At 52.8% G+C, this 13,341-nt stretch overlaps 1 protein-coding gene across 2 annotated transcripts; it reads left to right on the top strand.

The window, feature by feature from the left end:
* Window positions 1-568: 568 nt before the first annotated feature.
* Ldhb (lactate dehydrogenase B) lies at window positions 569-12,769 on the top strand. 2 transcript variants are annotated; one of them, XM_070011808.1, is made up of 9 exons: window positions 583-675; window positions 1,819-1,891; window positions 2,813-2,947; window positions 5,683-5,800; window positions 6,727-6,900; window positions 8,210-8,383; window positions 9,591-9,708; window positions 10,886-11,009; window positions 12,397-12,769. In XM_070011808.1, exons 3-9 carry the CDS (start codon window positions 2,819-2,821, stop codon window positions 12,562-12,564), a joined length of 1,005 nt encoding a protein of 334 aa, XP_069867909.1. In that variant the 5' UTR covers window positions 583-675; window positions 1,819-1,891; window positions 2,813-2,818; the 3' UTR covers window positions 12,565-12,769. The 2 variants fall into 2 exon arrangements, with proteins under 2 accessions (XP_069867908.1, XP_069867909.1); XM_070011807.1 differs by lacking the exon at window positions 1,819-1,891 and having other exon boundaries at window positions 569-675.
* Window positions 12,770-13,341: the final 572 nt, after the last annotated feature.

Below are 13,341 nucleotides of genomic sequence, written 5' to 3'. Positions count from 1 at the left end.
CAAGGGTTAAACCCAGCAGAGCTGGGGGGGGGGGCTGGGCTATTTCCTCCCCCCCATGCACGCTATTGCTGCCTCAGTTTCCCCTCATTTCCAGCCTCAGCCCTGCAGGAGCTCAGTGTAGGGGGATGGAGGCAATCACCACTGCACTCTGCCTTGGTTGGTGTGTGGGGTTCTGGTTGCTCAACGCCCCCTGATTCTGCAAAAATAGCAAGGATCGGAACTGGTGTGTGTGTGTGTGTGTGTGTGTGTGTGTGTGTGTGTGTGTGTGTGTGTGTGTGTGTGTGTGTGTGTGTGTGTGTGTGTGTGTGTGCACACGCGAGTGCCCTTCCACCACACCACCCAAGGAGACGCACAAGGGCAAAGCCATCAGATGCTTGCACACACCACGTGGGTCAGGAGAGCCCCAAGGTGACCTTCAAGGTGCGGGGGGCACACTCCTGGGCCGGGTCCTTGGCCGGGATTGAGCGCGGGTGCAGGGAGGGGTGTCCAGCTGGCTCTGGGCTTTCCAATCACAATGGAGCCGGCGCAGGGCCCGGGAGGGGTGGGGCCTGGCTGGCCGCGGGCCGAGCGTGCGCAGGAGAGAGAAGAGGAGGAGGAAGAGGAGGAGGAGGAGAAGGCAAAACCCTCTGCAGATTTGGCTTTCTTCTCCGCATCCCTGGTCCTGAGGGTTTTCTGGTGAGGCTCAAACCCTGGGGTTTGTGTGTGCATGCGTGTGTGTGCGTGTGTGTGCGTGTGTGTGTGTGCGTGTGTAAAAGCTGCTGCAGGACTCTCAGGACTTCTGTCCTTGGGAGCATCTGACCAGGCCCCACCGAGACAGACCTACCCCTCCACCCCCTTTCCAGACAGTAACTTGTTGCACTTGGTGCTAAAATCGGGGTGCTCGATGCGTTTTATTGAGGGGTGCAGCCTGGGGGGGTGGGGAGCTGGAAGAAGATGGGGGGGGAACTCCAGGTAGCCCTGAAGGAGACAGGATGACCTTGAAACACCCCCCCACCCCTTCCTCCTGACCCTGACGGCTGCATTATTATTATCGTTGTGGTTGTTGTTATTGTTAGCAGGTTTAACCAGTTCAGCCGTGAGCTCCCGTGAGGCGAACTGGATTGTTTACTTTGCTCGGAGAAGAAAGGACCTGACCGGTCCCCCTGGAGAGCTAGCTTGCCCCGGGAGGGCTAGGCCTGCGGTCTCTCCCCGGGGGATCTCTGCTAGGCCTGTGTGGTGGTGGTGCGGGGGGGGGGAAGGGGCTAGGGAGGGCTCTCACTTAGTACCGGAATTTCAGTGGCAATTAACAAACAGCCCAAACCCACCGGGGGGTAGAAAAGGTTCTCTGTTGTGCCCAGAGATTCGGCCTGGAGGTCATTTGTTCTGGAATTTACCACCCGGGGCGTCCTGGCTGCTGATTTCTAGCCCCAGGCCGGGTGGATTTTTTTTCCTTTGTTTCTCCTTTCTGTTTTTATTTGTATGTATTGGCTTTGTTGTTGTTTGCCGCCAGGATTTCCTCTGTCCCTTAGCTTTTTGCCACTCAAGGCTGGTGCTCTACCCCTTCAGCCACAGCTCTACTTGAAACATTTTTTTTTTTTTGCTGGTTCACCGGAGATAAAGAATCTCACGGACTTTTTCTTCCCCGGGCTGGCCTTGAACCGGGATCCTCACCTCTCAGCCTCCTGAGAGGTTAGGATGATGAACGTGAGCCACCGGCCCTCCATGTCTAACACAAACCCTTTCTTCTCCTTATGTATATTTCCTATTCGGGAAAGAGTAAAAGAAATTGGGGGAAAAAATGACCACGAAGGGGAAAAAAAATTGTATTTTTCTTTCCAGAAAAATCTAGAAGCATCTCCACAGGGCTGGCGACCTCTAAAAACAGTAGTTCACTGACTGAAGCCAAAGTTGGGTGAGAACACTCGCATCTGTATTTAGAGCCACTTTCTAGGTCTTTCTCTGGACGTAAACTGTCTTAAGCCCGTGGGAGGGGAAATCACGCTTTTGTTCAGCCCTAAGCTGACCCAGATTCGGGGTGCACGCGTGAAGGTCACCTCTAGGAATGGGGAGATGTCTCCTTGTGTTTTTCCCTTCCCCCTTAAATTTTGAGCAAAAGCAGCTCAGGGACAGCATCCAGGTCCTGAGTTCAAATCTCAGTACTGATTCAAAAAGAAAAAGCTCACCCAGGGCGTGAGGCCTGAGTTCAAGCTCCAGACAGACAGAAGGACAGACACACACAGACCCAGAGGCTGATTTCACTGAAGGTGACCCCCCCCCCATTCACACGGAGGGAAAACAAACACTACCTCTCTGCTGGACCAGAGAGGTTCAGTCATTTGCTTCCAACAACAGCAGTAGCAGCCATGTTGGTACCACCAGACCATTGATCAGCTCAGCTCGCTGGTAGGTTTTAGGTGAGATTTAAAGCCAGAGATCCCCTTGGTCCTGTCTGCCCTAGGGCGGGAAATCTACGCAGAACCGGAGTTGTTCAACAACTTTAAAGATGAGTGTGTGCACTCTTCCAGAGTCTTTATTGCAGTTAAATTCTATTTAATTCTAGTTTATAATTCTTTCTTGCTCAAGGCTGGTGCTCGACGGCTCGTGCCTCAATTTCCACTTTGGGGATTTTTGCCAGCAACGTCTCGGCCTCCTCGAAGCCGGCCTCCAACCACGATCCTCGGGTCTCGGCCTCCCGCGTAACTCCAGATGACAGGCCCCCTGACTCATCCCGAGTTCTTTTCCTTCCAAGTGGCAGCCACCGTGCCTGCGGGTGACAGTGCTCCCCATGGGCCCCGGTGGGTTTGGGTGTCAGGCTCCGTGTTCTGTCTTCCAGAGGAATATGGCGACCCTGAAAGAGAAACTCATCGCCCCGGTGGCCGACGAGGAGCCGCCAGTGCCCAACAACAAGATCACCGTGGTAGGGGTCGGACAGGTCGGCATGGCCTGCGCCATCAGCATCCTGGGAAAGGTATGTGCTGTTTCATTCACCCTGCTCTTTTGGGCCGGTCCTGGGACTTGAACTCAGGGCCTGGGCGCTGTCCCTGAGCTCTTTCGCTCCAGGCTGGCGCTCTACCCACTGAGCCACAGCGCCACTTCTGGTTTTCTGGTGGTTCCTTGGAGATCAGAGTCTCACGGACTTTCCTGCCCCGGGCTGGCTTTGAACCTCGATCCTCTAGATCTCAGCCTCCTGCGTGGCTGGGATGACAGGCGGGAGTCACGGCGCCCGGCGCGCTGGTTTTAGTTTGGTGTCATTTGAAGCTTACAGAATCTGAGATCACTTTATGATGGCAAGAATGGCGGAAAACCAACCGTGTGTAACTCATTCGCCCACCCGAGAAGGCGCTTCTAATTGGTTCTTAGCTGCTTCTACTTTTTTGGTTGCTTTCTGCTTCTTTTCCTTCCTTCCTTCCTTCCTTCCTTCCTTCCCTCCCTTCCTTCCTTCCCTCCCTCCCTCCTTCCCTCCTTCCTCCCCCCTTCCCTCTTTCCTTCCTTCCTTCCTTTCCTCCTTCCCTCCTTCCTTCCTTCCTTCTTCTTTCCTTCCTTCCTTCCTGCCTTCCTTCCCTCCTTCCTTTCCTTCCTTCCTTCCTTCCTTCCTTCCTTCTTTCCCTCCTGCCTTATTTTCTTCTGTCTGTCTGCCTGTGTCTGTCTGTCTCTGTCTGCCTGTGTCTGTCTGTGTCTGTCTGTCTGCCTGTCTGCCTGTGTCTGTCTGTCTCTATCTGTCTGTCTGTCTGTCTGCCTGTGTCTGTCTGTCTCTATCTGTCTGCCTGCCTGTCTGCCTGTGTCTGTCTGTGTCTGTCTGCCTGTCTGCCTGTGTCTGTCTGTCTCTGTCTGCCTGCCTGTCTGCCTGTGTCTGTCTGTGTCTGTCTGTGTCTGTCTGCCTGTGTCTGTCTGTGTCTGTCTGCCTGTCTGCCTGTGTCTGTCTGTGTCTGTCTGCCTGTCTGTCTGTGTCTGTCTGTCTGTCTGTCTGTGTCTGGCTGGCTTTCTTCCTCTCTGTATATGTGAGCCATTTGAGAGTGCGTTGGACGTCTTCGCGCTCTTTCCCGCTCTCTCTCTCTCTCTCTGTCCCTGCTGAGTTGTCCTCGGTCTCTTTGTAGCACAGACCAGGCTGTGTGACCCGCACGCCGCTCTCCATGGCGTGTAACAGGCCCCCCCTGCTTAACACCCAGCTTCCCGCCCACCCGCAGCCCCACGGAGGCTGAGACGGGAGGATCAGCCTTCAAAGCCCGCCGCCGGACAGACAGACCCCACACACTCTTAGTGTCTCCAAAGCCAGAGCCGTGGCCCAAGTGGCAGAGCACCAGCCTCGAGCAGCACCACGCAAGCACCAGAGCTCAGGGACGGCAGCGCCCAGGCCCTGAGTTCAAGTCCCAGGACTGACCCACAAAAGACAGACAGAAACACAGAAAACAAAGAACAATGGAGACAGTTCGCTCCTGGGCGGCCTTGAAAACACCCCGATAGTTCCGGGAGCTTGCCCGTTCCAAGGGCTTTGGTGAGAACAGAAAAGCAATGTTCTTGCCTCGGTTTCCCCGCTGAGTGGGCTTTTGTCTTGCTTTGCTGGGAGACGGACGTGCAGGCCCGAGCCAGGGACACGGGCCCTGTCCACTCACCAGCACAGGGGCCTCTGTCCCCCGGGTGGAGGCCGCTTGAATAATTTCCTAGGCAAGCAAATCAATTCCTTCTTTTGAGCCAGTCCTGGGATTTGAACTCAGGGCCTGGGCGCCGTCCCTGAGCTCTTTCACTCCAGGCTGGCGCTCTACCACGTGAGCCACGGCGCCACGTCTGGTTTTCTGGTGGTTCCTGGGAGATCAGAGCCTCACGGACTTTTCCTGCCCAGGGCTGGCTTTGAACCTCGATCCTCTAGATCTCAGCCTCCTGAGCAGCCGGGATGACAGGTGGGAGCACCCGCTTTTGCCCTAAAACGATGCAGCTGGAAACAACTGTCCATATACTGAATCTCCTTCAGGGAAACAGGGGTCCACTAACTGCACGGTCTGTGGAGCTATAAAACCCAGATGCAAGTGTATGTCGCCCACGCTCTCTATTTGAGGATGCCAGAACTAAATACAGCCTGTGCGGTTGTGGTTACTCATTCAATATTGGGTCTCTCCCCCGCTTCCCCTTGTTCATCCAGTGTGTGCTTTTCTTTTTCTGTCTCTGCCAACCGTCCGCCCACTGAACCCAGGGGACGGAAGCTCACGCCCTGTACCAGCCTCTTCTGCTTTAGCACCGAATGGGGTCGGGGACAGTTGGGCTTTGCACTGCAGCGACACGGTGTCCTGTTACTAAATGAAGATTGGTATTCCAGCTACCCAGCACACAATGCCAGGGTTATTGTTAAGTTCTCGAGGCTAAATTTAGGACTTGGGAAAAGAGAAACCAAAGGAGGCTTTCTGCGTGACCTTGTCAGGGCCTGGAAAAGAACTAAACCAGCTGTTAGCATCTCAAGCACAAGTCCCACACCAGTAGCTCACGCCTGTCATCCCAGCTACTCGGGGAGGCTGAGATCGGAGGATCACGGTGCAAAGCCAGACCCGGGGAAGGGGCGCTGCGTGGCTCACATGGTGGAGTGACAGAGCTCAGGGACAGAGCCCGGGCCCTGAGTTCAAATCCCAGGACTGACACACACACACAAAACCAACACACCGAGTCTCTCTGGGTTGTGGTGAAGGCCCTGGTACTAACGCCCGCTTCCCTCTTCAGTCCCTGGCCGACGAGCTGGCCCTGGTGGACGTCCTTGAAGACAAGCTCAAAGGAGAGATGATGGATCTACAGCACGGCAGTCTGTTTCTCCAGACGTCCAAAATCGTGGCTGACAAAGGTACATCCATGGCAATGCCCCAGGCCGGCTGGAAAGACTATAATGAGCCCGCCTGCCATCCAGCCACTCAGGAGGCCGAGATCTGAGGATCGCGGTTCAAGGCCAGCCCGGGCGGGAAAGTCCGTGAGACTCTGATCTCCAAGGAACCAGCAGAAAACCAGAAGTGGTGCTGTGGCTCAAGGGGTAGAGCACCAGCCTGGAGTGAAAGAGCTCAGGGACAGCGCCCAGGCCCTGAGTTCAAGTCCCAGGACTGTCCAAAACCATAAAAGCGATTTCATGGACTTTATGAGCACGCATCCGATAGCACGATGAAACTTCCATCTCTTGTGTTGTCTTTGAGGATCAAGCGCATGATTTTTGAGGCCAGGGCTCTACTAGCAGGAACTTAACTTTGTGCGTGTGCACGTGCCTTTACTAGGAGTTCAATGCCCAGCTCTGGCTTTTGCCCAGCATGTTGCTCCTGGTTGGGGGGATGGCCCTCTACCGCTCGAACCACGCCTCCAGTTCGGCATTTTGCTGGGTCATTGGAAATGAGGTCCACTTCTGGCTTTTGTATTTGCTGGTTCATTGGGCACGCAGGCGTCTCTGGGTTGGTCTGCCTGGGTGACTTCAAAGGTCGATCCTCACATCTCAGCCTCTGGATGGCTGACAGGCGTGAGCCACCAGCCCCAGACTTGGGAGTGATTCGACTCTGGAGGGAGATTGATGGTTTGGATCACCTCAGGATCTCTACGGGATGAGGGGGGGAAAACAATGGCTCTAAGAGCACCGACCTGGGAAAAACGTGTGGAGAACTTTGTTCTAGAAGTTTCTAGAAGTTTCTAGGAGTTTCTAGGATTTTCTAGGGCTGGTCCTCCGTGGCGTAGGCTGACGAAAATGGGTGTTTAAGATGCTGTTTTGTTTTTCAATTTCCTTTCTTTTTCCAGATTATTCCGTGACGGCCAACTCGAAGATCGTGGTGGTGACAGCGGGTGTTCGGCAGCAGGAGGGGGAGAGCCGTCTGAATCTGGTGCAGAGAAACGTCAACGTCTTCAAATTCATCATCCCTCAGATCGTCAAGTACAGCCCAGAATGTACCATCATCGTGGTCTCGAACCCAGGTACACCCCTCCAGCCCTCCGCGGACCCCGGTTCGAGTCCCGCCCGGACCTCTGAGGGAGTCTGGACCTGCAGAGATCACCATCAGCATCTGTAGCTCCCGCCTGGCATCCCAGCTACTCGGGAGGCTGAGATCTAGAGGATCGCGGTTCAAAGCCAGCCCGGGCAGGAAGGTCCATGAGACTCTGATCTCTGATGAACCACCACAACAAAAAAGGCTGGAAGCGGAGCTGTGGCTCAGGGGGTAGAGCACCAGACTTGAGAAAACAAAACAAAAACCTCAGTGCTCAGGTCCTGAGTTCAAGCCTTGGGGCAGACAGCAATAGATAATAGATTGTATTTTGTGTGCTGATCCTGGATCTTGAACTCAGGGCCTGGGCGCTGAGCTCTTTCGCTCAAGGCTGGCGCTCTACCACCTGAGCCACGGCGCCACTTCTGGTTTTCTGGTGGTTCCTTGGAGATCAGAGTCTCACGGGCTTTCCTGCCCCAGGCTGGCTTTGAACCGCGATCCTCTAGATCTCAGCCTCCTGAGCAGCTGGGATGACAGGCGGGAGCTACTTAAAATACTCATGTCTGACGTTTCACTTGGAAGGGATTGTGAAGAGCCCGAGGAGGTTTTAGAACGCACTGAATGTGGAGAGTCGGGTTGAAGGCCTTGGGGTTGTGGCTCAGGCGGCAGAGTACCAGGCAAATGAGGGAAACCATCCGATCATGAGTTCGAATCCTGGTCTCGGACCAATTTAAGAAAAAGAAGCTTGGGACTCCAGCAAAGACCTGGCAGACTCTCAGTACTATTCTTGCTGTAAACGTAGGTTGTGATGTTGTACGTAAATAAACACACACAGGGTCAACAGGGAAGAAGGAGGCTTGTGTCTCCGGCAGGTGTCCGCTGACAGATTCTGTCACTTTCTAGATTTAGCTTTGAAGTCTAGCTGTCCAGGAATGCAGTTGTTAAGGAAGAGGAATTATCTGGTCCAACATAGTCTTAAAATATCTCAGTCATGCTCCACGGAGGACTGTGACTTTTGGTTTTCTCCCTTCTGGTGGTGGGACTTGAACTCGGGGCCTGGGCGCTGTCCCTGAGCTCTTTCACTCAAGGCTGGCGCTCTACCATGTGAGCCACAGCTCCACTTCCAGTTTTCTGGTGGTTCATGGGAGATCAGAGTCTCACGGACTTTCCTGCCCTGGGCTGGCCTCCAACCACGATCCTCCGATCTCAGCCTCCCGAGTCGCTGGGATGGCCGGCGGGAGCCCCCACGCCTGACTGCACCTGTGTTGTCTTTTTCTTCTTCTCCTCCTGACCACATGTAGTGGACATTCTCACCTACGTGACCTGGAAGCTCAGCGGGCTGCCCAAGCACCGCGTCATCGGCAGCGGCTGTAATCTGGACTCAGCTCGATTCCGTTACCTCATGGCTGAGAAGCTTGGTATCCACCCCAGCAGCTGCCACGGCTGGATCCTCGGGGAGCACGGGGACTCCAGTGGTGAGAACTCCCCCCCCCAATCCCAACCACCACCACAAATGATGATGATGATGATGATGATGGTGATGGTGATGATGATGATGGTGGTGATGATGATGATGGTGATGATGATGATGATGGTGATGATGATGGTGATGATGGTGATGATGATGATGATTATGGTGATGATGATGGTGATGATGGTGATGATGATGATGGTGATGATGGTGATGATGATGATGATGGTGATGGTGATGATGATGATGATGATGATGATGGTGATGATGATGGTGATGGTGATGATGATGATGATGGTGATGATGATGATGATGATGATGATGGTGATGATGATGATGATGATGATGATGATGATGATGGTGATGATGATGATGATGATGGTGATGATGATGATGATGGTGATGATGATGGTGATGATGGTGATGATGATGGTGATGATGATGATGATGATGATGATGATGGTGATGATGATGATGATGATGGTGATGATGATGATGACTGGATGATTATAGTACAGTCACAAATGGTTTCGAATTAAAATTTAAATTTTCAGCCCGGTACCGGTAGCTCCCGCCTGTCATCCCAGCCACTCCGGAGGCTGAGATCTGAGGATCACGGTTCAAAGGCAGCCCATGCAGGAAAGCCCATGAGACTCTTTTATCTGTAGTGAACCAGCAAAAAGCTGGATGTGGATCTGTGGCTCAAGTGGTGGAGCACCAGCCTGGAGCATAAAAGCTCAGGGACAGCGCCCGGGCCCTGTGTTCCAATCCCAGGGCCAAAACAAAACCAAAAAACTTCACAGACTCTGAGCTCTTTCCCTCAAGGCTGGCGCTCTACCACTTGAGCCACAGCTCCACTTCTGGTTTTCTGGTGACCATTGGAGATAAGTCTCATGGATTTTCCTGCTGGGCCGGCCTTGAACTGCCATCCTCAGATCTCAGCCTCCTGAGTGGCTGGGATGACAGGCGTGAGCCACCAGGGCCTGGTTAAAACCCCTATTCTGACTTCACCTGTCATTGGAGCAGCTGAACCTGCAAAGGGTGGAGGTTCAAAGCCAGCCCGGGAGGACAAATGGAAGAGACGTTCATCTCCAATCATGCAGCAAAATGCCAGACTGGAGGCCTGGCGCGGGTGGTAGAGCGCCAACCGAGTAAGCAAGCGAAGGGAGAGGTGGGAGCATCTAGAATGCTGGTCCTTTCTCTGCCTGCAGTGGCGGTGTGGAGCGGGGTGAACGTGGCAGGCGTGTCGCTCCAGGAACTGAACCCGGAAATGGGCTCGGACAACGACAGCGAGAACTGGAAGGAAGTGCACAAGATGGTGGTGGAGAGGTGAGCGGAAGGAGTTTGGTTTGCTCTCATTAATCTCCTCTTCCTCTTGTGTTTGCGTCTAGCTGCCTGCTCAGGCCAACTGGAGCTTGAACCCAGGACCTGGGCGCTGTCCCTGAGCTCTTTCACTCCAGGCTGGCGCTCTACCACGTGAACCACAGCGCCACTTCTGGTTTTCTGGTGGTTCATGGGAGATCAGAGTCTCATGGACTTTCCTGCCCAGGCTGGCTTTGAACCTCGATCCTCAGATCTCAGCCTCCTGAGTCTCTGGGATGACAGGTGTGAGCCACTGGTGCCCGGATGAATTGTGTCTCCTGGCTTCCTTTACCTATTTGGAAATACAATTATGAATAAATCACCTTGGTTGGAAAAAGGTACTTTTTCCCCATGGTGACTTCACAAATGCTTATAGAGCGAGATATTAGGTCGAGATACTAGGTCGTGTGTTGCTGGCTTAGATCATGGCTACCATTTCATTCATTCTACTCCCATGTTCAATATCTGGCGCTTAAGACATTTAGGAACTAGGTCTTGATTTTACTTTATTATATTTATTTATTCTTATTTTTTGTCAGTCGTGGGGCCTGAACTCAGGGCCTGGGCGCTGTCCCTCAGCTCTTCAGCTCCAGGCTGGCGCTCTACCACTTGAACCAACAGCGCCACTTCTGGCTTTTTCTGCTTATGGGGTGCTGAGGACTCGAACCCAGGGCCTCATGCGTGCAAGGCAAGCGCTCTACCACTGAGCCGCCTTCCCAGCCCTGGGTCTCCATTTTAAGGAGAAGACAGAAGCAGGAAAGAGGAAATAATTTTTTCACCTAAGATTTAAGTTAAAGCCGGGCGCCGGTGGCTCCCACCTGTCATCCCAGCTACTCAGGAGGCTGAGATCAGAGGATCAGGGTTCAAAGCCAGCCCCAGGCAGGAAAGTCCATGAAACCCTTTATCTCCAATGAACCACTAGAAAACTGGAAGTGGCGCTGTGGCTCAAGTGGTAGAGCACCAGCCTTGAGCCAAAGAAGCTCAGGGACAGCGCCCAGGCCCTGAGTTCAAGTCCCAAGACCGGCACTCAGACTATTCTAAAAGAAAAAAAAATTAGGGTAACAGAGATAGAAAGGGGGGGGGTCCGACTCAGGAAGTGTGGTTTCAGAGCTGGGATTTGTGCTGTTTTGCCCATTTTCTCTAGCGCCTATGAAGTGATCAAACTGAAAGGCTACACCAACTGGGCCATCGGCCTGAGCGTGGCCGACCTCATCGAATCCATGCTGAAAAACCTCTCCAGGATCCACCCGGTGTCCACCATGGTAAAGGTGAGGCCCGAGCATGCGCTGTGACACCGTCTTCTACACCTAGATCTCAGGCTGTATGAACAGATCCCCTGACCTGGCACTGAGGGGCGGGGCTTGGTCTCATTTGGTTTGGTGACTTTGTTAACAGAAAGCTACGAAGTACATGCACCGGGTAGGAGCAAAGCCATCAAATAATGTTTGGGGGCTTTTCTGGGGGTCTCATGATCATGGATTGACCTGGCTTTTAGGTGTATACTAAGGTATTTTCAATCCAGAGAGCCTAAGCGTTCATTGAAGCTTGTGGTCATAAAAGTCTGAGCTTAAAAGGTTTTCATCAAGCCAGAATCCAGACCAAGGTCTGTGAGCTTGAATTAAAAGCCAGCCATTTAAGAAAATGCACCTGCTTTTCAAAAGTATTAAACTGGCAGCCTTTGGTGTACATAGCTATAAATGAACAGAATTTAGAATCTATAGTTTTCACTTATGGAATGCACTTTAGTTGCAGACTTTTATTCATGGTAACTATTACAACATGTCTGGAAAATATGGAACAGGGGCATGCATCTGATATGCTTTGAAAATTCTTCCTCTGAGTCTCATTTCTTGTCTTTTTACACCATACAATCATTTGCATCACAATAGAAAAAAGTGTAACCGTCTGATCGATTCAGATTAGGTTGGTATGTCATCCTTAAAACGTCGTAAATGTAGTTCGATTCAAATGTTCTAGAGCAAACATACAACCAAGAAATTGTATTGAAGGAGGCTGAGATCTGAGGATCGCGGTTCAAAGCCAGCCCCGGTAGGAAAAAGTCCCTGAGACTCTGATCTCCAAGGGACCACCAGAAAACCAGAAGTGGAGCTGTGGTTCAAGTGGTAGAGCACCAGCCTTGAATGCAAAAGCTCAGGGACAGCGCCCAGGCCCTGAGTTCAAGTCCCAGGACCGACAATATAGACAGATTAAGTGTATGCAAGCAGAAATCAATATCCAATCAAAACATTTTCAATGAAGTCCAACGGAGCACTTACTAGTTTCTTACAGGTACTTTGAGCAGAGGTTTGGTGGGTTTCAAATCTCTCTCTCAACACGGAGTGCAGAGGCTAGATGGACCTTTCTCTTCAAACACACGAGTCATTCTTTTTGGTTATTGGTGGTGGTCGTGGGACTTGAACTCAGGGCCTGGGGCGCTGTCCCCGAGCTCTTTCACTCAAGGCTGGCGCTCTACCCCTTGAACCACAGCACCACCTCCAGCTTTGTGGTGGTTCATGGGAGATCAGAGACTCACAGACTTTCCTGCCCCAGGCTGGCTTTGAACCCTGATCCTCAGATCTCAGCTGAGATGACAGGCGTGCACACCAGCGCCCAGCCCGATCAACCTTCCTCATGGATTTCCTTGTGGTTTTGCAGGGTATGTACGGCATCGAGAACGAAGTCTTCCTGAGTCTCCCGTGTATCCTCAACGCCCGGGGCCTGACCAGCGTGATTAACCAGAAGCTGAAGGATGAGGAGGTGGCGCAGCTGAAGAACAGTGCAGACACGCTGTGGGCCATCCAGAAAGATCTCAAAGACCTGTGACCCGCCACGAGCCGCCCTAGACACTCACAGACTCCGGTGTGCTGAGATCCTCAGCCTCCATTTTTAGCCTCGCCCCCCTGTCCCCGAATCCACTCTGCCTCCTGCTCTCTGCCTGGGCCACGCTCACAAAGCCCACGTACGCGCGTGGGTCCGTGCTTGTATTAGGAGCTCGTGAACAAATAAAATCAGCCCTTCGGGTGTGTGACTTATGGCTGGGGTGTGTTCACCGGCGGTGTCGGAGATTTGCACAATGTCCACGCATGTGTGCTCTGGGAGCCGGGCCCAGTGGCTCCCGCCTGTCATCCCAGCTACTCAGGAGGCTGAGATTGGAGGATGGAGGTTCAAAGCCAGCCCGGGCAGGAAAAGTCTGTGACATCTCCAAGGGACCACCAAAAAGCCAGAAGTGGTGCTGTGGTTCAAGTGGTAGAGCGCCAGCCTTGAGCAAAAGAAGCTCAGGGACAGCGCCCAGGCCCTGAGTTCAAGACCCAGAACTGGCAAGGAGAAAAAAAAGAAGGAAAGAAAAAAAATACCATTGCTCCAAAGATGTATATTCCCATTTGCAGATGGGGAAACTGAGGCAAAAAGTACCCTGAGGCTAGAACTTGGGCCTTCCTCACGGCTTCTAAATTCCTGCTTTCAACCACCGTGTTCTTTTCCGGAATAAGTACATTATTGTCACGTGTGTGTGTGTGTGTGTGTGTGTGTGTGTGTGTGTGTGTGTGTGCATGCCTGTACTGAGACTTGAACTCAGGACCCCAAAGGGTTGCTTAGCTTTTT

This window comes from Dipodomys merriami, unplaced genomic scaffold (genome assembly GCF_024711535.1).
Source record: "Dipodomys merriami isolate MVZ:Mamm:240054 unplaced genomic scaffold, mDipMer1.0.p SCAF_84, whole genome shotgun sequence".
In the NCBI taxonomy this organism is placed as follows: Eukaryota; Metazoa; Chordata; class Mammalia; order Rodentia; family Heteromyidae; genus Dipodomys; species Dipodomys merriami.
This window is presented reverse-complemented; position numbering and strand designations above follow the sequence as displayed.